The sequence below is a fragment of the Acomys russatus genome, chromosome 7, assembly GCF_903995435.1.
Source record: "Acomys russatus chromosome 7, mAcoRus1.1, whole genome shotgun sequence".
NCBI lineage: Eukaryota > Metazoa > Chordata > Mammalia > Rodentia > Muridae > Acomys > Acomys russatus.
Window position 1 is genome coordinate 42,749,286 of NC_067143.1, and position 26,724 is coordinate 42,776,009.

The 26,724-nt window shown below is 42.8% G+C and overlaps 1 protein-coding gene across 1 annotated transcript in view; it reads left to right on the forward strand.

Moving 5' to 3' along the window:
* Nucleotides 1–26,724, forward strand: part of Sytl2 (synaptotagmin like 2) — a 109,471-nt gene that overhangs the window by 47,857 nt on the left and 34,890 nt on the right. Inside the window, exons 3-7 of the mRNA XM_051148907.1 lie at nucleotides 10,080–10,231; nucleotides 12,172–12,304; nucleotides 20,102–20,183; nucleotides 21,506–21,620; nucleotides 24,237–25,031. Of these exons, the coding sequence (XP_051004864.1) occupies nucleotides 10,080–10,231; nucleotides 12,172–12,304; nucleotides 20,102–20,183; nucleotides 21,506–21,620; nucleotides 24,237–25,031 (1,277 nt within the window). The remainder of the gene's footprint in view (nucleotides 1–10,079; nucleotides 10,232–12,171; nucleotides 12,305–20,101; nucleotides 20,184–21,505; nucleotides 21,621–24,236; nucleotides 25,032–26,724) is intronic.

A 26,724-nucleotide genomic window follows, 5' to 3' on the forward strand; every position in this document is an offset into this window, starting at 1 on the left:
TGGGGTGTGTGTTTGAGAGAGACAGCGGAGGGAGAAGGGAAAAAGAGTGAGACAGTGATTTCATTTGAGTTTTTGATCTTAGCCATTCTGATGGGTGTAAGATGGAATCTCAGTGTCATTTTGATTTGCATTTCTCTGATGACTAACGAGGACGAGCATTTTTTTAAGTGTTTCTCAGCCATTTGATATTCCTCTGTTGAGAATTCTCTGTTAAGTTCCAAGCCCCATTTCACAATTGGATTGTTTGGTTTTGTGGTGTTTAATTTCTTGAGTTCTTTATATATTTTGGATATTAAACCTTTGTCAGATGAAGGGTTGGTGAAGATCTTTTCCCAGTCTGTAGGCTGTTGTTTTGTTCTACTGACAGTGTCTCCTGCCTTACAGAAGCTTCTCAGCCTCATGAAGTCCCATTTATTAATTGTTGGCATTAAAGCCTGGGCTGTTGGTGAGGATGTGGAGAGAGAGGAACACTCCTTCATTGCTGGTGGGAATGCAAACTAGTACAACCACTTTGGAAAGCTATCTGGTGCTTTCTCAGAAAAATGGGAATAGGGCTTCCTCAAGACCCAGCTATCCCACTCCTTGGAATATACCCAGAAAATGCCCTACCACACAACAGGGACATATGCTCAACCATGTTCACAGCTGCTTTATACATAATAGCCAGAACATGGAAACAGCCTAAGTGTCCCTCAGTAGAAGAATGGACTAAGAAACTGTGGTACATTTACAATATGGAATACTACTCAGCTATTAAAAACAAGGAATTCCAGAAATTTGTGGACAAATAGATTGATCTAGAAATTATCATAATGAGTGAGTTCACCCAGAAACAAAAAGAGACAAACGGTATATACTCACTTATATCAAAACACTAGTCCAAGGGATACGTACCATGAAAAACTTTACTTACCAAGAAAGTGGGTCAGAGGAGAGGACATCCTATTGAGACTTTAGGCGAGAGTAGCATGGAAGAATGGGGAAATAGTAGGATCCACAGGGTCCTGGAAACCTACAAGAAGAACTTTATGACAGGCAGAGCTGGGTCCTGGGGTCCTCCTCAAACTAAGGCACCAGCCAAGGAGAATATAGGCAGTAAGCTTCGAACCCCTACCCAGACCTAGCTGACAAACAGGATATTCTCCACCGTTGAGTGGAGAGTGAGATCTGACTCTCACACGAACTCTGGTGCCCCTTTTCTGACCACATCCCCTGGATGGGGAGGCCTGGTGGCACTCAGAGGAAGGATAGCTAGTTACCAAGAAGAGACTCGATATTCTAAGAGCATATATAGGGGGAGGAGGTCTCTCCCAATCATAGACATAGGGGAGAGGAGAAGGGGAGAAGTGGGAGGGAGGGAGGAATGGGAGGAAACAGGGGAAGGGCTAACAATTGAGATGTAATATGAATAAATTAATAAAAAAAAAAAGAGTGAGACAGTGTTGCTATATAAGCTAGTGTGATCCCAAACTTGGGATCTTCCTGCCTCAGACTCTTGTGTAGGGGGTTAATAGGAATGCATTACTTTGCCTATCTAACTTTGTTTATATTTTTATATCTACTCTTTTATTATTAATTAATATTATTATTATTACTATTACTAGTATTATTATTATTATTATTATTATTATTATTATTATTTAAAGAATCATGACTTAAGTTAAATTTTAGTTCTTAGAGTTTAAAATGTGAAAGAAGTAGTTCATATTTGTGAATATTCTTAGAATTGCTAGCATCAGTTTTAAAAGAAAAATCAAAAGTGCTCTCCAAACAGGCCAAGTTTGCATTTGACTTGGGCCCTTCACAGAGAAGTGGCAACTTGACCCACTATCCTTTTTGAATGGAGCCCAAACATTGCGGTCAACATTCCCACCTCTTTTATTCATCTCCACGGTAGGAAGGACACTAGAGCCACTAGGTGATCGGACTTCATTATTCCCTGTCCCTTCTGGGGTCTGGGCCCTGCCACCTACTGTGTCTGTAATCATGGGCTTGGAAAACAGTGAAAGAGTTCCTGAATGCAAGTTAGCAGTGTTAGCGTAGTGGATCCCAGTCCATTTCCTGGAACAGCAGGTCTACAAACAAAGGGTTTATTTGACTAAACACGAATGCTTTACAATATTAACAACTCGATCCAAGCACTTGCCTGATTATTGTTACTGAGGCCAGTAATTAAACAGTGTTTATTGAGTTAGAAGGAGCTTAATATGCTCATTATTTCTCATGATCTTCCACTGTTTTGAACAACTGAGCATTGGAGTGTGATATAATGACCCCAATTTATTGCATGTGGAACTTTACTATGTGACAGGTGGGTGACTTGCTCAGCAAATAGATGCCGCAAGTGAGAACCAAGTCCTGATCTCTACAGGGTCTTTCTCCCTCTGGGACAGGCCAGTGGAGGAGGGGGTGTCAGTCATGATACGAGGCTGACATTGAGCTGTGACCATGAGAATGGGGCCATGCTTTCTCCCACTTCACTTACAACACTTCTTGGGGACTCTCCACAGAGGTAGAAGACTGACACTAATTCAGCCATTAGAACTTCTTGGTAGCGTTAATGCCCACCCATTCACAATTTAAAGACCCTTTGCTAAACTTTGTCCTCTTAGATTTCTTGTGAAAACTCTGAGCTTTGGCAAGACAAGGGCTTTACCATTTACTTAGGAGCAAAGTACAGCCAGGCCACAGCCTCCTTCGTAGTGCCACGTGTCCTTTGTCAGATTCTCCTTGGTCTGCTGGTCCGGATGGGCCTGGCAGGCTTCTGAGGGTTCCTGGAACTGCTGTTTTATTGATGTTGTAAATACATGAGAGGAAGTAACCTAGAGGTGACAAAAAAACAAAAAACAAACAAAAAAAAAAACAACAAAAACCCCTCTTCTTTTTCAGCCCTAGCTACTAACATGGTTTGCACATCTCTCTAACTAGGCATCAGGAGTTTCTTTTAGACTAGACCACGGATGGTCACAGGAATGTGGATGCTGCCAAGAAAGCTGCATCTGGCATGCTCCACACAAGAAGGTTCTTGCTCTGTGGCTCAATTGTTTCAGGGAAAGGGATCTCAGGGATGGATGCGAATCTCTCCCCCTTCTGGTCCAGACTGGCTTTCCAGTTTCTGAAAATGATTCTCTTTGGGCTTTGGCTTAGCAGCTGCTTTGCGATCCTTCACAGTTTATCTTTCTTTTCTGGTGCGTCAGAGCTTGATAGCTGTGGCAACATTTGTTGATCCACCTCAGTCGTTTTACAGCCAGGCAGGATGGAAAAGCAGGGAGAAGGGAAATGAGTTACCCAGGCTCACACAACTGCTCAGTGAGAAAGCCATACACTCTGCCCAGCACTTTCTATCTGTCTTATGCTGCTTGTTGAAACTTTCTCCCCAGGACTGAACGATGATAGTTCAGGAATGACAGGGACCTCAGAGTCAAGTCCAATTACCAGTAGTTAATCATCTGTGCCTCATTAGGACAATTCACTTAACCTCCTTTCCGAGCCTCAACTCAGACAGTGAGAATGACCAGGTCCTGACCAAGCGAGGATTGGAAAAGTGCCTTCTAAATCTTCCTGGCATGCAAAGGCGGTGGGTACATTTGAATCTTCTTCCCCCTCCCGCCCCCCCCCCCCACCCCGTGTAGCTTGTGCCTCTCAAAGAGAATGCTGGCTAAAAAGCTTGATTGCTTATCAGGGAATTACTTCCTCAAGTCTCAACTATTTTTAACCCAGTAACATTTAATTGCATATTTTATAAATGAAGAGACTGCCCTAGAGGGTGATGTGAATGCTGTGTGAAGATGATTGCAGACATGACCCCAGCCCTCAAGGAATTTGCCATCCCATGGCCTTTATCCACTTAAAGGTTTATCAGTTGGAAATTTTAACATTTAAATTTTGCTCTCTTGGTTTTCATCATGTTAAAAACATGGTTTTACAGCTTCAATTGTCCTTCTTGTTGTCTGAGACAAACTGGTGATGTATTAATCATAGTTAGCAGCATTAGAAAAGTAAACTTGCCATTGGTATCTATTCTGTAAGTATGTGGTGCGTCTGCGCGTGCATGTGTGCGTGCGTGTGTGTGTGTGTGCATGCATGGGTTTGTATGTCTGGGTGAAGCCATGTTCATGTCATAGTGTAGATGTACATGCCTGAGAAAAGCCTTTGGTGGTGTCCCCTGACTTCCATACATTTTGAGACATAGTCTCTTTTGTGGTTCACTGCTGCAGCTACGGAATACGTGTCCTATAAATGACTCTCCCATTTTGCTATAGAATCCAGGGCTTGTAGATTTGTGCTTCTTTACCCAGTGTTATGTTAGTTCTGAGGGTTGAAGTCAGATCCCCATGCTTGTGTGTGGGGCTATCTCTTTAGCTCCTTCGCATGCCTCACTGTGTAGCCCAGGTTAGCCTCTGTCTCAGCTTCTCATGCACTGGGATTCCCGTTGTGAATTACTTCCATGTGTTAATTCTTTATGGCATTGGAAATCCAGCTATCCCATAGTCATGGGGACACCAGTGGAGGGCTTGTGCACTGTCGTCTACATGGCCAGGCACTGATTCAGAATCCTGATCAGTGGGGCTGTAGACAAGGTTTACATTGTCGTTGAAGCTGGATTGTCACGTTTCACACTTCTAATGTTTTGAGTTGTTCATGTCCAAATCCAGGCAAGGCACTTTGGGGATGACATAGGTTATATGCTGCCTCACACTGACTTAATGGAAGATAGAAAATGAGCATCACACAGGAGACTCACCCAGTTCCTAAACCACCCAAGCTATTGGTGTTAGAATATGGACTTGGACTCAGGGGAATATCCTTGTAAGGTCTCTGGGTTGCACATAGGAAGGCAACAGCTCCAGGTTACGCTTGATGCCACCATCTGTCTTCTGTGCTATATTTCTCCCTCAGTCACAAGCTTTGGGCTCAAGTTACTATCATCCTTGTGTCCCTAATTCCTGAGTGGAGGTATGTGATAGGTTAACAGGGAAGCAGACATCAAAACAGATGTTTTTCTCTTTCACTCTGTCCCTCTGTCTGACTCTTCCACCCTTAAGGGAAACATTACTATACATACACATGTGTAATTTTAGACTTTTATGGTTTGAAAATGACACACTGCTGAAGTGGCGTTTCCTGTGCTTTGCGTCACCCTGCCAGCAGGAAATTGCTGCACATATCTGCCTGTGCACCACACCAGCACCACGTCCTGGCCCCAATATGTATGCAACCACATCTACAGCGATGGGCGTTTTTGCAGTAGATACCATCTCAACCACTACCACATCTTACGGTGCTCAGCTGCCTTTTTTGGGACATTGCTGCTTTTTAAACGAAAGCTATTTTCATCGAAGAGCAGGCTTCTAGGACTACTGGTGGCATTTCCCATAAAAGTAAAGCAGAAAGAAATGTGTGTTTTCCCCAGAGCTGCAGCCTCCAGGAGCCCTTCTCCTGCATTTTCTTTTGTTCTCAGAATGATAGTTCCACCCCCTTCAACAGATGGGGAAACAGAGTGGAAGACAGTAAGCAGCCTGTACAATGACAATTTTGCTGATCAACAGGAAAGCCTGTGTACTCTTCCACTCTATGCTGAATCTGAGCAGATTGCGGGGATCTGTGATATGCCCCCCCAGTCCCCCAGAATGAATTTATCATTTTAAGGGACATTTCTATTCACTTTCTTTCTAGATCTGTTGCTTTCCATCAATGCTTGAGTCCCTTGGGAGAAAGAATGGCAAGTGATAATTACCTTAGAATCCAAAATATTTTTAGGCTTTCCCAGGCAGGCCTGCAGCGCTGAGAGTCAAGCTAACTTCTGTATTACCTGACCAAGTCTCCTAACTTCTCTAGGCCTGAATTATCTCATTTACAACACGAGGCCATTTTAAAGTAACACAATCTTATCATCTTTCCCAGAATATATTGAGGGGTGGGGAGGGAGAGTGCTGGAGACTGAATATGAGAATCTAATCTCTTGGACCATCTACTAAGCTTTCCCACTCCCATCTGAGTAGGTAGTATTGACCACGTCTGTGATGTCAGGCCTGTGTTGATCATGTTGAAGAGCTGGGAATTGTAGCGCATGTGTGCACATGCTGAAACGGAGGTGGGCTGAGGCCAACTTTGAGTCCAGTTTGGAAAACGCCACTGTCCTTGTTTTCCTCTGCAAGTCTTAATACTCCCCGTGCACAGAAGAGTGGGCACTGGCCATCAGGGCTGTAAATTGGGTCTTATGCATAACTCCAAGGATATTCCTGGTATATGTTCAGAAACCAATGAATGGCTAAGTGAACAAAAGATCAGAAAAGGCTTAGAATGGCAGTTTGCATACAGAGCAGGCACAATGGCCATTTCTACTATTGATTAAATTCTTTATAGCAAAATCACAAGGATGAAATGACATGCTGAGGTTAAGAGCCAAGTGGGCGCTCGCTCAAGCAAAGACTGTGAAGACGTAATGAACAGAGTGGAGGACTGTGCATGGACACGACTCACGTAGCCTGTGCTGTTTGTGCACTCACCAGGGCCTTGCAGCCAGTTATTAGATGAGAGACCAAGGTTTCAGAGACCTCCATAGGCTCTATTGCAAATGCTGTTCAGTTAACAAAACAATTGAATTCTTGGTCTGAAAGGCTGATGGGACAGTCGCCCTTCTGAACTGAGTGCTGTTCTCCCGCCCCCCTCCTGCCCCCCTCCCAAGTGTTCACCCAGGCATCTCCTTTATGCTGATGTGTAGAGAGGAGAAATGTGGAGCAGTGTCAGTCCCAAGAAATTTACCCTCCCCCCCTTTAGCTAGATGGAACAGCAGTTAGAAAAACGGGGGCTAATATGACTCATTCAATCGTAGGTCAGAAGAAAAGAAAAGAAAAATAGCAGAGCTATTACAAGAGAAGATTTTAGCACCACCACAGTGAGGTTATTTAAATGATTGACGGCTTTATGAACTTAGTCTTTGATGTCACACATGCGGAGTCATCTACAGAATATTACAAGTGACCAAGATAGAAAAAACTGGTTATTAAAACCAGCAGCAATAATCATGTTAGGAAATACAAAAGCGGCCTTCACTAAATTTAAAAAAAATTTCTCTCTCTCTCTCTCTCTCTCTCTCTCTCTCTTTTTTTTTTTTTTTTTTTTTCTTTTTGCCACTTTGAAACAAAAGAGCCAGAAACCCTGTCCTTACCACAGTGCTTACCTGCCCCTTCTGGGGCCATGTGTCTCCATGGGCGTGACTCACATGGCCTCTGGGCTCCTTGTGCACTCATCCGGGCCTTGCGAGTGGTTGTTAAGATGAGGGGAGACCAAGGTTGCATAGACCTACAAAGGCTCTATTTCAAATACTTTTCAGATAACAAAAACAGCCTCATGAAGAGAAATGGGAGCCCCTGTGCTGTGATCGTTTGTGGTATGCCAAGGGATGATCCAATTTCCCCCCGTTCTGATGAGAGATGAGCTAGTCCTATCTCATCAGAAAACCCTGCCACTCTGGTGGGATCTGGTCCCCTGAGACATTGCAGTGATGGGATCTTTGTTACCTCTTTTCTTACCAGATCGTAGTGGCCATTGAGCATTTTTATTTTTTAATTTTTTTATTTTTGGTTTTTCGAGACAGGGTTTTTCTGTGTAGCCTTGGCTGTCCTGGACTCTCTTTATAGACCAGGCTGGCCTTGAACTCAAAGCGATCCGCCTGCCTCTGCATCCCGAGTGCTGGGATTAAAGGCGTGCGCCACCACGCCCAGCCCCGTTGAGCATTTTTAATTGCTGAGTGACGTGCTCACTCCATCAACCCCGTGCCAGTCTCTGTGCTTCCCGGAGGGACTCTAAATGGTGACCATGATGTAACCCTTGTCTTTAATGGCTCTGTAGCCTCCACAGACGACAGTCTTGGAATACTGTGTGAATGCTGAAGGGAGGTATTGTGGGAACAAGGAAAAATGTGTCTTTGTGATGCTCAGGCCGGGTCTGCAGAAGCAGCAGCAGGAGGGGATGTTCTGGACAGAGACGCCAGGGGAAGACATCCAGAGGTCACTGGCTTCGTTATAAGAGCTGGGCACTGCTAAGTTCTTCTGGGCAAACACTTCAGTGAATTATGTCAGAAGTCTTCAAGGGTGGGGCTTGTTCTCTCCATCTTTACAAACAAGGAGACAGGTTCTCTAACCTGACCGTTGTCATGTTTAGGCAGCATTCAAACTAGGCTCTGGTCCTAGTTGGGAGAGCCTCCAGCCCGTAGTCTTTCAGCCATACTTTGCTACTCCTAATACCTACAGGTGACAGAAGAGCAATGTTGAGAACAAGAAGTTGAGTGTGCTGGGAAGTGGGGCTTTGGGGGTGTCTTCTTGGAATTGAACCCAAAATGCCAGTCTGAAGCCAGGGGGTCAGGGGCCTCAGATGGCACTCCTTCACTCTGCAGGCATATTGTTTCTAAGGCACTAAGCAAATATATATGGAATGAAGGCCCTCCTTCCAGGAGCCCAGTTTGACAGTGGAGAGGTGGATTTTTTTTTTTCCTTCTAGAATTAGACAGAACCTTGGTCCTATTGGAAGGAGAAAAATTAAGAGTGACAGCCATCAGCTCAGCAGGGACTGTCTGCTTGGTCAAAAGCCTTAGGCAGTGAGAAACTATCAGAAGCACTTAAAAAGAACCATAATCCTTTGGTGTCTTAGGGCTGTGAAGTAATGATGCTATGCCTGTCAGGATTTATAGATAGGCTGTCATGTCAACGTGTGACTAAGGGCTGTGATGAGCACATTAGGAGCAGAATCACTTCTTCCCAGGTGATCAGGGAAGAGGGGAGGAGCTTCTAGCAGAGTTTGTATTTGAGAGACAAAGAGCCACTTTCCTCAAGCATACTTAGGAAAGAGAAGTTATCCTTGCTAGGCCTGGGTAACCACCCCTCCAGCTCCTTCCTCATTAGATGTGCCTGTGTGCTGTCCTCATGCCCAGCCTGGCCACTCGGATGGCCCATTCCTATTGTCCAGCTAAGATGGACTTGCACACAGATAAGGAGCATTTAAGCATGAGTGAAAACTGTAGACTTGCTTGGCTTTGTGCAACACATTACCTCTCAAGAGTTCAAAGTTTCGAAAGGCCTTTATTGAATTTTACTCTGAGCGTATCTCTACAAAGAAGAAAAAGTAGATTTGGGACTCTCATCTTACTGACTAGAAGGATGTGGATGTCAAAAGACTCGGCGATTAGAACACCATTTCCCCAACCAGTATAAACTAGGGATGTTTCAGGAGGGCCTCGGTTGGCTCTTTAGGCTTTGGTTACTTGGTGAACATGAATGATTATGGAACCTCTAAGCAATCTCTGCACTCAGGGGACTTGCCTGTCCCTCCTCACTGTCCCTCCTTAGCCCATGGAACACCATGCCCTCTCCCTTCCCAGCCTTCCAGGAAAGTCTCCCATAAACTCATTTCACTGAAAAGGGAAGAACAGAGGAATTTACCCACCACACACTAGTTGTCCAATGGATGCTTAGTAGGACCTCATCAGGTGCTAGGGTGGTTTATTTGTTTTAATTTAATTGTCAGAGAAACCCTGAGAGGTGGGGTAGTTACTCCATTTTACAGATGAGGAAAATAGCCAGGGGCACTTTCCCCATTATTTCTCTCTAGTGTGTCCATTTGAATAGGAGACATAGAAGGCTGCAACTAAGAAGTAAAATCTGCTCTTGAGAAGTGTCAGCAGAGTGGTTAAGAGTATCTGCTGCTCTTGCAGAGGACCTGAGTTCAAATTCCAGCACCTACAACTCACAACTGTCTGTAACTCCAGTTCTAGGGCAAGCTGACACCCTCTCCTTGCATCTGTGGGCAATTCATGCCCATTGTGCATTTATTTACATGCAAATCATTCATACACATAAAATAAAAATAAATAAAATCTTTTAAAAACTGTGCTTGGCGTAGCTGATTCGGTATTTTTAGCCAAAGCAGGGCATTTGTAAGTCGTCTGGGACGTTTGGGGCACATAAATTAGGGAGAGCTTATTTTGCCTGCATATTTATGAATTCCTTCACACAGTGTCACAGCAAACTCGTTTATTTCCTTTGTGTTCTTATCCAAGTAAAGTTCTTTTCCTTTTGTAGACATTTGCCTGAAAAAATTAAGGACGACCAACAACTAAAGAATATGAGTGGCCAATGGTTTTATGAAGCTAAGGCAAAAAGGCACAGGGACAAAATCCATGGTGCTGATATCATCAGAGCATCCATGAGAAGGAAGAGGCTCCCAGTGGCAGGTGAGGTTGCGGCCAACATTTGTTTAGGAAGGAGGATGGGGAAGGGTATGAGACCCTTCACTGAAGTCTGCTGAAGGGAATCAATTGTGGGAATGCTTTGTACAGTGCATGGCTTCCTCACTCAATATCCTGTTGCCTTGAATTCTGATGGATGGGGATGGGACTAAAATGACTGGCTATGGAGGGAGACAATTCTTTGGGCATCACAAGCCTTGGTGCTTGGGGATTATGAGGAATGCGCATACCTTTATGCATACCTGTGAGAATGCATGTGTGTGTGTGTGTGTGTGTGTACATGCACATGAGTGTGTATAGATATACATGTAGTTATATACATGTATGTGAAGGCCCGAAGTCATTCCCAGGTAGTTCTTTTAACATTGGTGCTGGGTATCAGACTCAGGTCCTGATGTTTGCATGGAAAACAGTTTTCCAACTGAATCACCTCCCCCAGCTCCTTCTTTGGCTTTTAATTCCGGAAGTTCAAAACTTTCTGAATAGCACAAAAGATTCAGGCAGAAATCAGGTTTCATATTCGATGATCAAGGCTTGTGGTTCTTCTTTAATCAGCTAAGCATATTACTTAAAGGACTAAAAGAGGTTACTTAGAATTCTTTTTATTTCACCACTTTATTTTGCCGGCATGTTTACAAATTTCTATATAATTTCTATTTAACACAAGATTAGTCATTGTAAACCTCTAGGCCTAGCTTACGTACTCTTTGTCTCTCTCTGTCTCTCTGTCTCTCTCTCTCAGGCATTTAATATGTAACAAATGATAATTATCTGATTTTTAACTGTAGCAGCAATTTTGTAAGGTAAACTTTTCCTGTAAACTTCATAGGGAAACTTGGGCTAACTTGCCCACGGCCATATTATTGCTAAGTGATGGAGCTGGGATTTTGGATATTTTGATTGTATCACACTTATTGCAGATAAAGATTGGCCTCTAAGCATGTAAAGTGCTCTGCCTGCAGCTGGCTTGGTTTTCAAGCATACTTAGGTGGTAAGAAATCTTGGGTGGTACTGGTTAGTCCTGTGAACTCCATCTGCAATCAAAGATACTGGGCAGATGTACGGCAAGACCAGGAGAAGGTAGCTTCCACCTTGGAATGAATTTACAAATTGGAAGCCTGAACATTGTCCCATCTTAACACTGACAAAAGTATCCTTGACACTTAACAGTATGGCCTTAGGAAGTTTTCTTGAGCTTTTTTTTTTTTTTTTTTTTTTAAATTTTCAATTTGCAAATTTACAAACCTGGAAAGTCTCTCTCACCTATGGGATAATGTCTGCAAAGAACTCAGCATAGTTCTTGATCATTAGTCACCAGTCAGTTGATGCTAATTGTTACAGAGATTCAGGTAAAGAGAATGCTGAGTATTGAGAGGAAGAAAAGATTCCTAAAGACATAGCACAGAGGTTTTATGGGACAATGTCGTCTGAGTTGTGTGTTGTGAAAAATTTAGAATTTGGATTTGTAAAGAGACCTATTCGGTAGGAGAGGTGCTGGAGGGGGGCATCCTAGATTAGGACCATTTGTCTACTTTTGTACCTCCGAGCCAAGCATTGTGTTTGGCCCATTGTAGGCATTTATTAAATGCTTGATAAGGCTCTCAATGATTACTCCCACTCTCAGCATCTCCTGTCTAAATATATCCAGTCCTGGCTCCAGTTCAGGTGGGATTAATTTGAAGGCAGTTAGAACTCTGCTCCAGTGGTCACTAGGTTCCTGTAACTTTAAAGGCACAATTATCCTTTCAGGAGACTGGGAAGCAGGGACCTGAAGCCAGAGGAATATGCTTACTTCTCTCACAGCTAGAATTTTGGTCCTGAGACCCAGTAGTCATCTTGGGACTTGGAAGGCCTCACTAAGAGGAGCCGATGAGAAGGGAGTAGATGGTAGATGTGAGAGCTAACCTTTCTGCTTCCTGTTTCAGCAGAGCAGAATAAAGACACAGCAGCAAAGGCAAAGGAGAGCTGGGTGAATAATGTCAACAAAAACGCTTTCCTTTCCCCAGACCTAGCTGCTGTGGAGGAGCCAGAAGACGACACAGCCCCAGCAGGCCCAAGGTGAGACACGACTTGTGGGTTTCATGGCTTGCTGTGTTATACAGACAAATGTGGGCTTGGGGTACAGATGCAGGACCAGAGTCTTAGGTGTGGTGTTTGAGAGAAATTCTGGGCTCGGACGGGAATAGAGCCTGCCCAGGACTCTTTCAGAGCTCCCAGAATATCCAATGAATCTCAACCTCACAGTCAAAATGTTAACTGGTCGGTTCTTCCTGTGTCAGGAGTGGTGGGTTTTTATTTGTACTAAATTTGTACTAAATTTTTATATTGTACTCAGGATAGGGTAAAGAGGTCTGGGAATATTGATGTTCATTTCAGAGGACAGATGACTTGTAGTCATTCTCTTATATCTAATGCAGCAGGACAGATGGACAGATAAAGAGTGGTCAGAACTGGTTCTAATGTCTGCAGGATATGGGCATGTAGTAGATAGCAAGTCTTCTTTAAAATGCAGTCTGCTCTGTATTGCAGTTTTGACATGACCACCTGTGGAGCTATGTTGTTCCAAAACCACTTTGGGGGCTTAATCGCTTGCTTTTATGGAATTTAGGGATACTCTCATTAGCATCTTTTTCTTGGAGTTACAGTTCTCTTGGGGTTGCATCTTACCTCTACTGCCCCAGTGGAGACAGCTTACTCCAGAACCTCGTACTGACATGAAGTCAATGTCTTTGATAGTGAGACACAACTGAGTTTAGGTCCAAGGCCAAGACACTGTGGAAACAGAGCTATTTCCAACAGTTTAAAGGCAAAGAAGGCTTTGTGTCTACTACAGCTACCAACAGGCATTTCAGAACCAACATGAAAAATGGAATCCTGACTCTAATAAGGAATCTGCTAGTTACCTGTTTCCCATGAGCGGTGGGTGTCACTGTTTTTCCTCCAGAACCATTTTTAATGTTTTGTTTCATCTATGTTAGTCTGTCATGTTGGCTGGAGGTTTAAGGTACCTTGATAAAAGGTACGAGTGACACTGTGACCTTAAAGTAGTACTGACTCAGTTTCTTATGCCTTTTCTTCCACAGCTCTATAATGAGACTAATAATTTTCTAATAGGGTTTTAGGAAACCAAATAGCTAGTTAATGTAGAATTATTTTTTAATACCTTTTAAAAAATATCATGACCACAGTTTCCCCTCCCTCCTCTCTTCCCAGGCCCCCTTACTTCCCCTGCCTCCTCATCCTCCTTCAGTTTGCTTCAGAAAAGGGCAGACCTCTTAGGGATGTCAACCAAACACACATATCAGGTTGCAGTGAGACTAGGTGCATCCTCTCCTGTTAAGGTTAGTAGGGCATCCCAGTAGGAGGAAAGGGACCCAAAGGCAGGCAATAGAGTCAGCAACAGCTCCTGCTCTCACTGTTAGGAGCCCCACAAAAAGACCAGGGCATACAACTGGGACATATGTGTGAAAGGTCTAGGTCAGTTCCATGCAGGCTACTTGGTAGTTCAGTCACTGTGAGTCCCTATGGACCCAGGTTAGTTGATTCTGTAAGTTTCCTTGTGGTGTCCTTGATATCTCTAGCTCCTACAATCCTCCCTCCCTCTCTTCCGTAGAATTCCCTGAGCTCAACTTAATGTTTCATCATGAGTCTCTGCATCTGTTTCCATCAATTGGTGGGTGGAGCCTCTCTGATGACAGTAAATGTAGAATTCTTAACAAGCTCATCGCATGTAGTAGGTGCCAGTAAGTAGAGATATGGGCTCTTGAATGTAACATTTCAAGAAACTCAGGACTTTGTGTAAGGGCACTCTACTCTGTCCCCTTGATGTCCTACCCCTGTCCTCATTGCCTGCTTATACGCCTGATGAAAGTGAGTCCTTACTGTTTTCTTTCTTCTCTCATATATTACATCCTGAACACAATTTCCCAGTCCTTCTCACCCCAGATCCACTCCCCCTTTGCTTCTCTTCAGAAAAGAGCAGGCCTCTCAGGGATATCAATCAAACATGGCATATCTAGTAAGACATGGCATATCACAATAAGACTTTCATAAAACAACAACAACAAAATGAGGCCAAAATATTAGAAACCTTGGTAGAAAAGACATAGTCAATTAGATACATGACCAAGGAGCTGGGAGCCGATCTAGAATCTGGGCATGGTAGAGGTTGAAGGTCATGCATCATTGACCAACAGAGAGAACAAACATTGATCCCCAAGAGGCAAGAAGACAACTTGGGACGTCAGAGGCAAACAGCTCATCCTACTGTTTGATCAAGCCCACCCTTCCTCCAGGCTCTCATTCCGTCTCAAAGGACTTGAGAGGCAAAGGTGCTCAACTCAGCTTTCTCAGGCCCCCTCAGGATGATGGGCATTCCTCAGTCCTCCTTCCTTCCGGGCTATTATAAAGTCTGTGGTTTGAATATGGATTGTCTTCTGTGTGGCCTCATTCAGGTCTTTTGGTTCTTAACTGTATGTAAACTGGAGCAGGGTCGCCTTACTAGGATGTTGTCAGATCAATGGAAAGAAAGCATGGGAACTAGTCAGGGTTTCTCAGGAAGAAGAGAAATTGGCAACGTCCAGAAGGCGTTACAATTATACTATTATATTACCCGGATTAAGTGTGGTTCAGAAGGCAAGTACACAGCTGCTAGGCATATCAAGCCGGCTTTGCTCAGTCAAGGCCAACTCTGTAAGACGTGGCATGGGTGGTAATCAGCTGTACACAGAGCTAATTTTGACTTCCTCCTTTCCATGTCAGAGGCCACCATTTTTCTTGGTATCAAATCTGCTGCAAGGCTTCTCACTTACGCTTTTCTAACCTTTGTGAGCTGGGCGTGTTAAGTGTGTTTCGGGGCCTGTACTTCCAGACTAAGTGATTTTTCAATAGAATGACTCAACACCTGTCAATATTTTCTTAGCCAGGAGGGAAGAGTTGGGGAAGTGAGCCTGGATAGTAAAGTTTCTTAAATAGGCACAGTGACAAGATCCTTTGTTGTGCTGTAGCCATGAGACTATGGGGGCCCACTCATAAATTAAATGCTACAGGTGATCAGCAAGCAATAAGACATGGGCAGCCGCTGCCTTCTTTATGAAACTCACCTTTGTTTACAGCTGTAGCACTAGGAAGCTCCGAAAGGTTTATAAGCAGAACAGTGTTCCCTGCAGGGCAGCAGATGGAAATCAGGTCACCAGCAGCTGTAGTCCATGTCACTAACTTAGCCAGGTGGTGTTTGCTGCACTTCATATCCTATGGTGGAGGACCTGTTTCATTTTATTTTTAAACTTCGATCTCTAAATGTCCCAGGCTGATGCTGTCTGTAAAACAAATAAAATGCAGAAGAAGGAAAAAGTACCCAGTAGATCACTGTCTACTGGGCATTTTTGACAAATTGCTATAAATGGTCCTTAGCATACTCTCAGTGCCTGCACTTACATCACCATGAATCAGTGATAAGAAGTTAATGGATTGCCACTGGCCCATGAACCCCACATTGCTAGCATATCAAATCCCTTCATAAAGTCATCACTGAGCATGTGCACAGCAGGCCACATAGCTTAGTCAATGTGAGGCGTACAGAATGAAGACGAGAGAAGCTCTTCCCTCTGTGCGTCAAAGCCCTGCCCATAAATGAAGTATAACAGGTCCTGCCTGGCATGGGAAACCAATGTTTGTTATCTGAGATGACAATGTGTCTCATTAAACAAGTATGGGGCTCTGGGTACCACTGAGAGTCTAATAGGTATCTACTGACCAGGGCCTTTGATGTCTCTGTTACAGGAACTTCTTTGGATTGAATGAAACTAGAAAAGGATGGACCTTTTCATTTATCTCTTTCTCTGTCTGTTTCTTTGATACCACCTGGTAGCTTTATATTGTTTTATCTCTAGAGTTGCAGAAGGCCAGCCGAGACATCTTAAATAACAAAAGTTGTTGTGGTGCATTCTAAGCTATTGATTCTTTCTCTCTTCTAGCCCCTTGTCCTCTTCCCTGTCACATACCCCTAGATGCCTGGCAGTGTCATCCTTTCTTTTGGAGCATTGAAGATGGAAAACTGGAAGGCCCGGAGTCAGGAGGGAGGTTGGCTGCTGTCAACATGTGTACTGTCCATTAGCTAGAATCTCTCTGGAGAATGTTTCCAAAATGAGTTGAGGGGGATTAGGCTTCACCATGGTTTCCCTTCACCATTTCCTTCCCCTGTACTGGCACATTTTCGTTTGAGATGGTGGGGAAATGAGGAGGTTAACTTCCCAGCATCCCATTCACCTTTGGTTTGGAAAGAATTAGATACTCTTTTGTGTAACGACATTGTGAAGCAAAGTGTCAGCTTCAGTGTCTGTGTTTCTCTAATGCTCACTCTGTCACCAAACTCCTTCATACCCTCTGTGGAAAAAGAGCCAATAAATCCCAACTTCATCCTCAGCTATGAAAGCATATTGTCTCCGTACATGAATGATATCTTTCCAGGAAGGCTTTTGTATACACCTCCTTCTACCAGACGAATTAGCTATTTGCTAGAATTCCAGTAATAGGGTCAGCTTAAGGTACAAGATTGTCCTCAAAGAAGAAAGAGATGAGCCAATCAGTGAGACAATGCATTTGAGAATTCCCCCACTCCTTGAAGGATTGATAGGAAATCCAGTTATAAGAAAATTTCATTTCTAAGATGTCTGGCTCATAAAATTGTTAATATTGAGCTCTCAAGAGAATATTTAATCTTATCAGATCTTAGATTTACTCTGGTCAGTTATGGTAGTAAAAGCTCTATAGGCACATGAAACCATCTCATGCTTAGATGGGAATATTTGTGCTCAGCAGGTCTGTAGTGTGGACTGTTATTGTGTTAAACAAAGTGTGTACTCACAATAATACTTGAAGGGCTTGGAATATAATTTCTAATTTGCTCCCTTTTATTTGTCTCTGGGTTATTTCTCCATGTGTTTGTTTGTCTCTTGAAGTATCACTGAGTACCACCAAATGCCAAGCAAAGAGCTAGATTACAGGTGAGACACACAACAGTAGCCTTCTTGGAACTTAACACCCAAAGGAGATCGAAATTACTTTCAAAAATAAAAAAATAATTATTTGTGGGATTTCTTTCTGGTTCTAGAACTCGGATTGGCATCTAGTGATTTGTTTGTTTGTTTGCTTGCTTGCTTTTGTTTTTTGGAGACATGGTTTCTTTCTGTAGCTTTGGCTGTCCTGGAACTTGCTCTAGACCATGTTTGCCTTGGACTCACAATGAACCTTGAGTCTACAGTGCAGTGGTCACTGTCTGTGGCAAAGCACTTTGCTTGATGTTGGATGAAGAATACATTTATCTATGGGTATAAGGACCAATGAAGACTCAGGAGCCAGATGCTGGGGTGAAAAATCTGCTAGCTCAAACAGGCAGAGAAAGTACCCAGCTGACCTTCCTACTCAGCTCACATCCTAATGGAAAAGGCCCAAAAAGATCACTAGCTCTGCTGACAGTTTAGGAGGAAAAGGTAAAAAAAAAAAACAAAAACACAAACAAACAAAAAAAACAAGGCCAAAGGTTTACTAGCTTAAAGAGCCAAAGGCCAAGGAACTGAGGAACTGAGGAGCTGAAGAGCTCAAAGCCAAAGAGCTAAAAACTAAAGAGAGCTAAAGACCCCTTCTACTTCTACACGCTGTCTTAAATACCCCTCAACTCCTACTCTTTAATCCCTGTCAGCTGGTTTCTTGCTCCACCTCTTGACCTAGGATTAACTTTATTAAATCCTGTGTACAGATAGGTGTGTGTAAGGCTCAACCACGCCAAACAAAATCTCAGAGGTCACAAGGGGATCAAAGGTCGGTTTTTACAGTTCACGATCTCAGGGATCAAATATCCTGCAACAAAGTATCTAGAATGTAGTTAGGAATTATGCTAGTTTTATATAGTGACAGTTATAGATTCTCCTCCAAGATCCATGACTTCACCAGCACTGGGTAAGTTGGCCACATTTCCCCTACTGGCCTCTTAAAAACGCACTGGAGAGAAAGTGCTTACCAGTTCTGAGCTATTGGCCTTTTATTGTGTGGGTATCAAGTTCTATCAGTGGCCATGCTTCTTTTTGACACTTTGCTGTTATACAACTTAATTTGACTTTGTGTCCATCTAGTGCAGGAATAGATTTCCTGTAATGTCTCTTTTGGTCCAAATTTTGGTTCCATTATAAGTTCTTCCTGTGTTTTCCATTTTATACATCCTACCTTCTTTCTTTCTTTCATGTGATCAGGCTGTAAAATGACACCCCATCTGCTACACTTTACTTTGGGATCAATAAGGAACGTGATGAAAGGAAGAATGGCTTTCTTGAGAGCTTAATGGTTTCCGGGGACTAACTGTGGAAAAAAAAAAAATAGCAGTTCAAGTACAGAAACAAGAAAAGGAAACCATGAAATATCTAGCCTCAGGGTTTCATGGCAGTGATCATGGGCAATGCTTCACGGCCCTAGGGTGAATTTTTTTTCCTTGCCTGGGCTTTCTGTTTCTCTGTCATGTAGGGAAAAGTCATCACCTTCAGAGGATTTTTCCAAGGTCTTGACTCTGATGTCACCGAGAGCTGGTGGAGATTAACAGAGAACAGTGGTTCCAGCCAATGGTGATGTCATTTTTTTTATGTCTAAGGCAAGACTACTGGAGCGGAGCTTCTCAGCAAGCTAATTTTCCTTCTTTCCTGGGACTCTGTGACCCACTTGTCTTCTTACTCATAGTCAAAAGAATGACCTGCTCAACCCACCATTCTCGGTGAACTCTTGCTTTACTTTCCCCCTGGGGCTACCCTGCCTCTCATGGATCAGAGAGTCCTCAGCACTTTCTTTCTTTCTTTCTTTTTTCTTTTTCTTTTTTTTTAAACTTTTTTTTTTTTTTGGTTCTTTAAACTTTTTTTAAATTAATTCACTTTATATCCTGGTTGTAGCCCCCTCCCTCATCTCCTCCCGGTCCCACTCTCCCTCCCTCTTACCCCTCCCCCCTCCCCTAGTACCTCAGAAAAGAAGAGACCTCCTCCTTTTTATTCTGACCCCAGTCTATCAAGTCTCATCTGGACTGCCTGCATCCTCTTGCTCTGTAGACTGGCAAGGCCGCCCCGCCAGGGGGAAGTGATCAATGAGTGGGCACCAGAGTCCATGTCAGAGGCAGCCTCTATTTCCCATATTCAGGGACCCACAAGGAGACTGTGCTACCTTTCAAGTACCTCTGAGTAGGGGGCTCTAGGTCCTCACCATACATGGTCCTTGGCTGGTGCATCTTTAAACCAGCTGCAGTCATCTACCTACTCACTATCTGCTCAATGCCCTTAGGTTCTTGTCTTTTTGAATTTGAGTAAGAATTAATCTATGAACTTATTGTGTGTACGGCCTTGGCGCACAGCTGTCTGACTTGGTCATTCCATCTGTTTGCCGGATCACTCACTTTACTGAGTCTTTGCTCAGTTATGTCCTATACACATTAGGGGAAATACTGATCGATTTGAGATTTCCTGACTTTACTTCCCCCATAAAACCCATTGTTCACTTTCTTATTTGTATGTGACCTTAGATTTAAGTTTGAAATGAGTTTGTTTCTGCAAGTTTAAATCGTGGACCCAACCTGGAAACAACCGTTTTCACGGTCCGAACAGGTGCTTTTGTCCTTTCTCGTGCTGCCCTTGCATTCTTTGCTCCACCGTTGCCTTTGTTGTGGTGCCTAACATGGCCTGGACTGCAATTTTTCCCGGCCCCCTTGCAGTTTCATCTTATAAACTCCCTCCCCTGCCCAGTCTTTCAAGCTCTTGGCTGTGGAGCCCTGATTCATGCACCCTACGGGGTAAGGGTTTAGTCTCTGAATGATTGTTTCTTTTGCAGCTCCAGTGGGGTGGATCCAGCTTCCAGCCAGATTGATATGTCACAGGAAAATACAAGGAATCCAGCTGTGTCTCTGCTCAAGGTAGACTGAGCCTGGACCGTTAAAATCTTGTTATTGGCAGGAATGTCACTCTCCTCCTCATATCAAAGCAGATCTTGTAATTCACTGTGTGTATCATATGTAGCTAACTTGGGTGTTTAGTTTAAGAAGTCACTCCTGTCCTGCAGTGGATAAAGTTGGAAATCATTATGTTTGTGTTGCTAACGACCCAGATTTCTTTCTGTCTTCAAGAGTTAAACAGTCCAAGGCCTGGAGAGATGGCTCAGTACTGAAGCATCCACTGTCCTTACAGAAGGCATGAGCTTCTTAACTGCCTGTGACTCCAGCTGCAGAGACCCCATCCCTCCGACCTCTGTGGGTGCCTGCATGCTCACATGCCCACCCCCAGCAAAATACATAATTAAACCTTAAAATTTTTTTTAAAAGTCCAGGTGGTGGCCTATCATGTAATCCCAGGGCTTAGGATGGCTGGAGGGCAGAAACAGTAGGATCTCTGGGTAGTTCATTCTGGGCCATCCAGGGCTGCATAGTGAGACCCTGTTTCAAAAAGTAAAGAGTCTATACAGTGCTGCTGCTCTTAGGCTGTAGGATGTGGCTTGCTAGGCCTACCACACTCCTTATTTCTAGGTATAGCTTCTTGAATCTCTATTAGTGGTCTGTTTCCAGGAGGGAATTGGCAATTTATAAAACTATAAACAGTAATCATTCATAGTCAGTCTTGTATTAATATGAAAAATCAGAGGTGGGAATTTTTGTTGTTGTTGTTGTTGTTTTTGTGACAGAGTCTCGGTGTGTTAGCCTTGGCTGTCCTGGACTTGCTTTGTAGACCTGGCTGTGCTCTAACTCACAGCAATCCGCCTGCTTCTGCCTCCTGAGTGCTGATATTATAGGAGCACGCCACCACACCTGGCCCCAGAGGTGGGAGTATTGTGAACCCTAAGCCATTCTAAAGGCTGTGTAGGACATCCATCTCAAAACAACAACAAGCCCGCCTATATGTACTTGCTGTCATTACATCTGGCCATAACAATGACTCTGAAGCACTGAAGTCATCTTGCAAAGAGCTATAATCTAGTGCAGCAACTAGTGTGGTAGGAAGAGCCCTGATGGGAATCTGACCTGATTATCACCTTAGGATAACCCTGCCCATGACCAGGTATTTGCTAGCATTCGGGGTCATTCTTACCAATAAAATGTGCTTCTGACCTATGGTCAAAGGACGTTGCCAGACAATAGTTTGGACTGGTTAAAGCTATCAAATGTGTGAGATCATAAGCATTTGCGAATGCTCGGTTCCCGTTATGACATTTAGACCAAGTTTAATAAACAATATTTTTCCCCAGCAAAGGAAGAATCCATTTAACAGCTCCAAGGTGCCAGAAGATCACTCACCGCAACAAACCAAAAGCGAGCAGTCAAAAACTGGAAAAGCTGGTTTCTTTCAGATTTCAAAAGAGGGTAAATATTATTTTCCTGGACTAGCTATTTTTATCTTTGTTATCTGTAGACTGGGGGAAATGCTCAGAGTTCCTTTCACTAAAATAACTCCCTGGAGAAAGTGAGAAGTGCTGATGGGTTTCTTCTGTCGCCTGCACATTCCAGCCCCGGGGCTGCCACTCGCTCTGTGTGACCTCCATGGTTTGAGTTCTTTCATTAGTGACATGGGAAAATTTTGAACCAAAGGCATGCAGTCTTTCACATAATAGTATTTTTTGCATGCCTTCCATGTACTGACACAGTTGTCTGTTTAAAAGAGGTTGACAACAGTTTTAAGTTGCCCCAGGAAGAAATGATAAGGCTTTCTGCTCAGGAGCACTTGATCAAGTATGTAGTTTGATTAAGTTTGTCACTTATGGAATTTTACATGCCAGGGTGAGGAAATGCAGGACAAATCTGCCCTTTCAAAAGCAACTGTAAAAAGATGTCCCTGGAAAATGATCCAGGGCTTTTAATTCGTCTGTCTTAATATGTTTCCCATTGGGTACACTTACTTTATAACGCACCATTTCGGAAAAAAAGTCATAAGAACACATGAGCTGTTTTATTTTTAATCTTTTTTGACAAGATATTAGTTTTAAGTATTGGGATTTTTGTTCTAAACATTGAGTTACTTTTTATGATTTTTGATAAATGATTTTTAAAGCTCATGTTGGTGTTTTTCTCTCAGTCTTCTTTAAGAAAATTTAAAAAGCCAAGTATGGTGGCACACACCTATAATCCCAGCACTTTGCAAGGCAGAGGCAGGTGGATCTCTCTGAGTTCAAGGCCAACCTGGTATACAAAGTGAACCTACACAGAGAAGGCTACATAGAGAAATACTATCTCAAAAGCAAGCAAACAAAGAAAAAAAGAAAAATTTTAAAACCTTTTAAAAAGAGTACTCTATGCATGCTTGGTGCCCTCAGAAGAAGGCATCAGATTCCCTGGGAACTGGAGTTACACGTAGCTGTGAGCCACCATGTGGGTCCTAGGATCTACAGAGCAACAAGTGGCCTTAACCACTGAGACATCTTTTTAGGCCCTAAAAACTCTAAACAGTTTTTATAGCTGGCCATGGTGGCACATGCCTGTAATGCCAGAACTTGGAAGGCAGAGGCAGGTGAATCTCTGTGAGTTCGAGGCCAGCCATGACTACACAGAAAAACTCTGTCTTGAAACAACAATTACAACAACAACAAAAACAAAAGTTTTTATAATCTGTATAAAACATCACAAAGCAAATAAAGCACAGCAATATTTTCAATAATTTCTTTACATACTAAATAATACAAAACAAATAATCTTATTATGACATTTTACACATATATTTCACTATATCTTACTTGTGTTCATCCCCACTACTTTCCTATCACTCCCATTCCTTGTTAGTCCTCCCACTTCCTGGAAATAAACCACCTTCAGCTTTCATTTCATACACACACACACACACACACACACACACACACACACACACACACACCTAGATTTCACATTTTTAAAATGTGGTGGTTTTGCTTCTCTTTGTATTTCTATTCTGTTTCCCTCTCTCCTTTCTCTTTAAACCTCTCTCTATCTCTTCTTAGACAGTGCCTCTTTTACTTTTACATCCCGTGTGTGTGTGTGTGTGTGTGTGTGTGTGTATACATACCATGGCATGCATATATAGGTCAGATGACAACTCTGCAGACTTGGTTCTCTCTGTCTACTTTTTCTTGGGTTTTATGGGGTTGAATTCAGTTTGCTAAATGCTTTTACTCTCTGAACTATCTTACTAGCTTTCATGCATTGATTTTTAAATAAGACTTTGTTCACAACACTACTGAACAGAAAGTATATGCAATACCTATATACCCCCTATTCCAGAACATGAAGTTGCTCCTTCATTGTTAGCATCTGCCACCAGATTGGTATGGCTTTTCTAACCATGAAAGTATGCTTACTTTTATATTGCTGTGAAGAGATGTCATGAGGGGGGTAACTTACAAAAGAAACCATTTAACTTGGGGGCTTGCTTATGGGCTCAGATGGGTGCATTCATAATCATCATGGTGGGAGCTTGGCAGCAGGCATGGTGCTGGGAGCTTATATCTTATTAGAAGTAGAGAGCAGGGAGAGAGAAAGCTAAGTGGGAATGGGTGGGCTTTTGAAACCTCAAAGCCTACTTCTAGTGACACACCTCCTCCAACAAGGTCCCCCTCCTAATCCTTCCCAAAGAGTTCCCACCAGTTAGGAACCAAACATTCAAATACATGAGCATGTATGGGCCACTCTCATTCAACTACCAGAGCACACATAGATGAGCTACTTTGAAACATCTTTCTCCTTCACAATCAACAGCTTATACCAAGGGTTCACCCTTGGAATTCTCCATTCCATGACTTTGGACAAATGTATACCCTGTCTTGCCATTGTAGTATCACAGAATAATGTTTTTACTGTAAAACTCGCCTGTGCTTTACACGATTCTGTAAGTGCTTTCCCAACTATCTTTAATATTTCCATAATGCTTACTAAATACAGACTGAACTTAGAGCTGTCTAAAACTGAAGAGTTGCTCTCCACTTAATACACTGCCTAATATGTTTTAATTTTCAGGTGAACTGTCAGAATCAAAAGAAAGGCTATCGATCCCAGATAGTTCAAGTCAAAAGTTAGAGAAACTAAAGCAATCTGCATCCGTGGAGCCTGAAAATGGGTCTCAAAGCAAAGCCCCAGTCCCCAAAGCCAGAAAGCTGATGTACAAAGCAAATGACATAAAGAAAGATGATAACCAGTCTTTTCTTAGACAAAGGAGGGACTCCCTGAATGCGAGAGGAGCTCCAAGAGGGATCCTAAAGCGCAATTCCAGTTCCAGTAGCACAGACTCGGAAACTCTCCGTCTAAATTACAACTTTGATCCAAAAAGCAAGACCGTATCACCTGGCCTAACCATCCACGAGAGGATTCCCGAGAAAGAACACTCTTTCGAAGACGACTCTTCCACCAACTCACTGGAGCCATTAAAGCATGTGAGATTTTCTGCGGCGATGGATGAACTTCCACAGACTCCTAGACCCACCCTTGGCCAGGAGGTAGGAGAATTTACTGTTTTAGAAGCCGACAGCCTGCAAAATGGAACCGACGATGCAGGGGACACAGATGAGTGTCAGGATCGCCCAAAGCCCTCCCACAAAACACTGTCGTCACCAACGTCAAGCCCAAGAGTTTCAGAAAGGGAAGCACACCAGCGGATGGCTGCTGGGTCCATTCCAGGTGAAGGGACCCCTGGCCACTCAGACATTCTACCTGCAAGACCACAGTCTGTGGAGAGTTCGTCCATCATCAGTGAATACCAAGATACTCCATCATATTTAACAAAGCGTGAACCAGAATTCTCCAAAAACCCTGTGGGTAAGAGTTGTCGTTTCGGGTGACAAAAGCTGTCCTCACTGGCTAGAGATGACCAGGACAGCCGTCCCTGCAGAAGATCAAGCTCCCCTTAAGCATAGCAGCTAGAATTCAAATAGCTGCCGTTCAGTGACTTCCGTAAAGCATCACCATTGCCCAAAGAACCAGGAGGGCACAGTGTCCAGCTTATGTTTAATTTGATCCTGAAAATGATAATTAAAAAAATATAAAGTAAATGGAATCATCCAGACATGGTGGTGCAGGTCTGTAGTTCCAGCACTCAATAGGCTGAGGGAGGAGGATCTCTCTGAGTTCAAGGCCACCCTGGTCTACATAGAGAGTTCCATGACATCTAGAGCTGCATAATAGAGAGAAGCTCTCAAAAAGACCAAAAAGAAAGAGAAAAATAAACCGATCACTTGTACAAATGACAATGTTTTGAGTTAAAGATGTATATAGAAAGTCAGAGTTAAATAACCTCTAATATGTCGGTATGGAGTAAATGTGTCATTATTCACCCAATGTAAGGCTGAGAAACCAGACTTAGAGTACTTAAGATGGGGTGACCTCCAACTTCCTTCTCAAGCCTCTTCTAGGTGATTATTCTTGGACCTTGAAAAACATGAATTGGAAATTTAACGTTTTGTACTTTCTCCCATCTTAAATAAGACTTCATCTAATCCTATGATTTTTTTTTTTTAAGTCATCAGGATTTTAAAATAGGCACAATCAAGTTTCTAATTTGGTTATGTCTTCTCTTGTTAGTGTAGGTTAGCTCTGGAGGACTGTAGGTTAGCTCTGGAGAACTGCAGCTGAAGCCTGTACTTCCACTCCAGTCAATTCATCCGTTAGGAGACAAGGCTGCTTTGCTCTTGGCACATTTAAATTATGTGAATATAATGGAACTTCAAAAGTGCTTCTTCAAGTAATGAGAGAATTCATATGAAAATAAATTACTAATGATTGCCCAAACATTAGCAAATAATTATATGGCATTTACTTAAATCAGTAGTTCTCAACCTTCCTAATGCTATGACCCTTTAAGGCAGGTCCTCATGTTGTGGTGACCCCCAACCATAAAATTATTTCATTGCTACTTTATAACTGTAACTGTGCTACTGTTATGAATCTAATGTAAATATCTGATATGGAGGGTGTGGGCTGTGACCCACAGGTGGAGAAGCACTGATTTAAATGTTTATCTTGAGAAGAAAACATTAGGGGATAATATTTCCCCTTGCTATAATTTCTAAGGGGAAGGTAATAAGGCCTTCCTTGTTTTGAAACTACATCTGCTTCCTCACAGACTTTCTTTGTTATTTTGCATTTCAGTATTTGTCCTGTCATATTTTAAAACCATTACTGACTATTTTAATTTTTGGAAGAAAATACAGTCGACAAAGCTTTTTTTTTTTTTTTTTTTTTTTGATTGGATAATAGCCTTTCAAGTCTCAGAGAATGCCTAATAAAATGGTCTGCCCATTCACTAAGAGCCCTTTTCATTGTTTGATTATTAAAATAATTAAATGTCCCAAGGTACTGGGACATGTGACTTTAAACATGTGACTCCCAAGGGCTGGCAAGGCTTTAGTTATGAGCTTCAATGCTATCAATATTCAACTAATTTTCACAATGAAAAACAACACAAAAGAGTTCTTCAGAGAGAAGAAAATATTACTATAGAATTTTAAAGAAC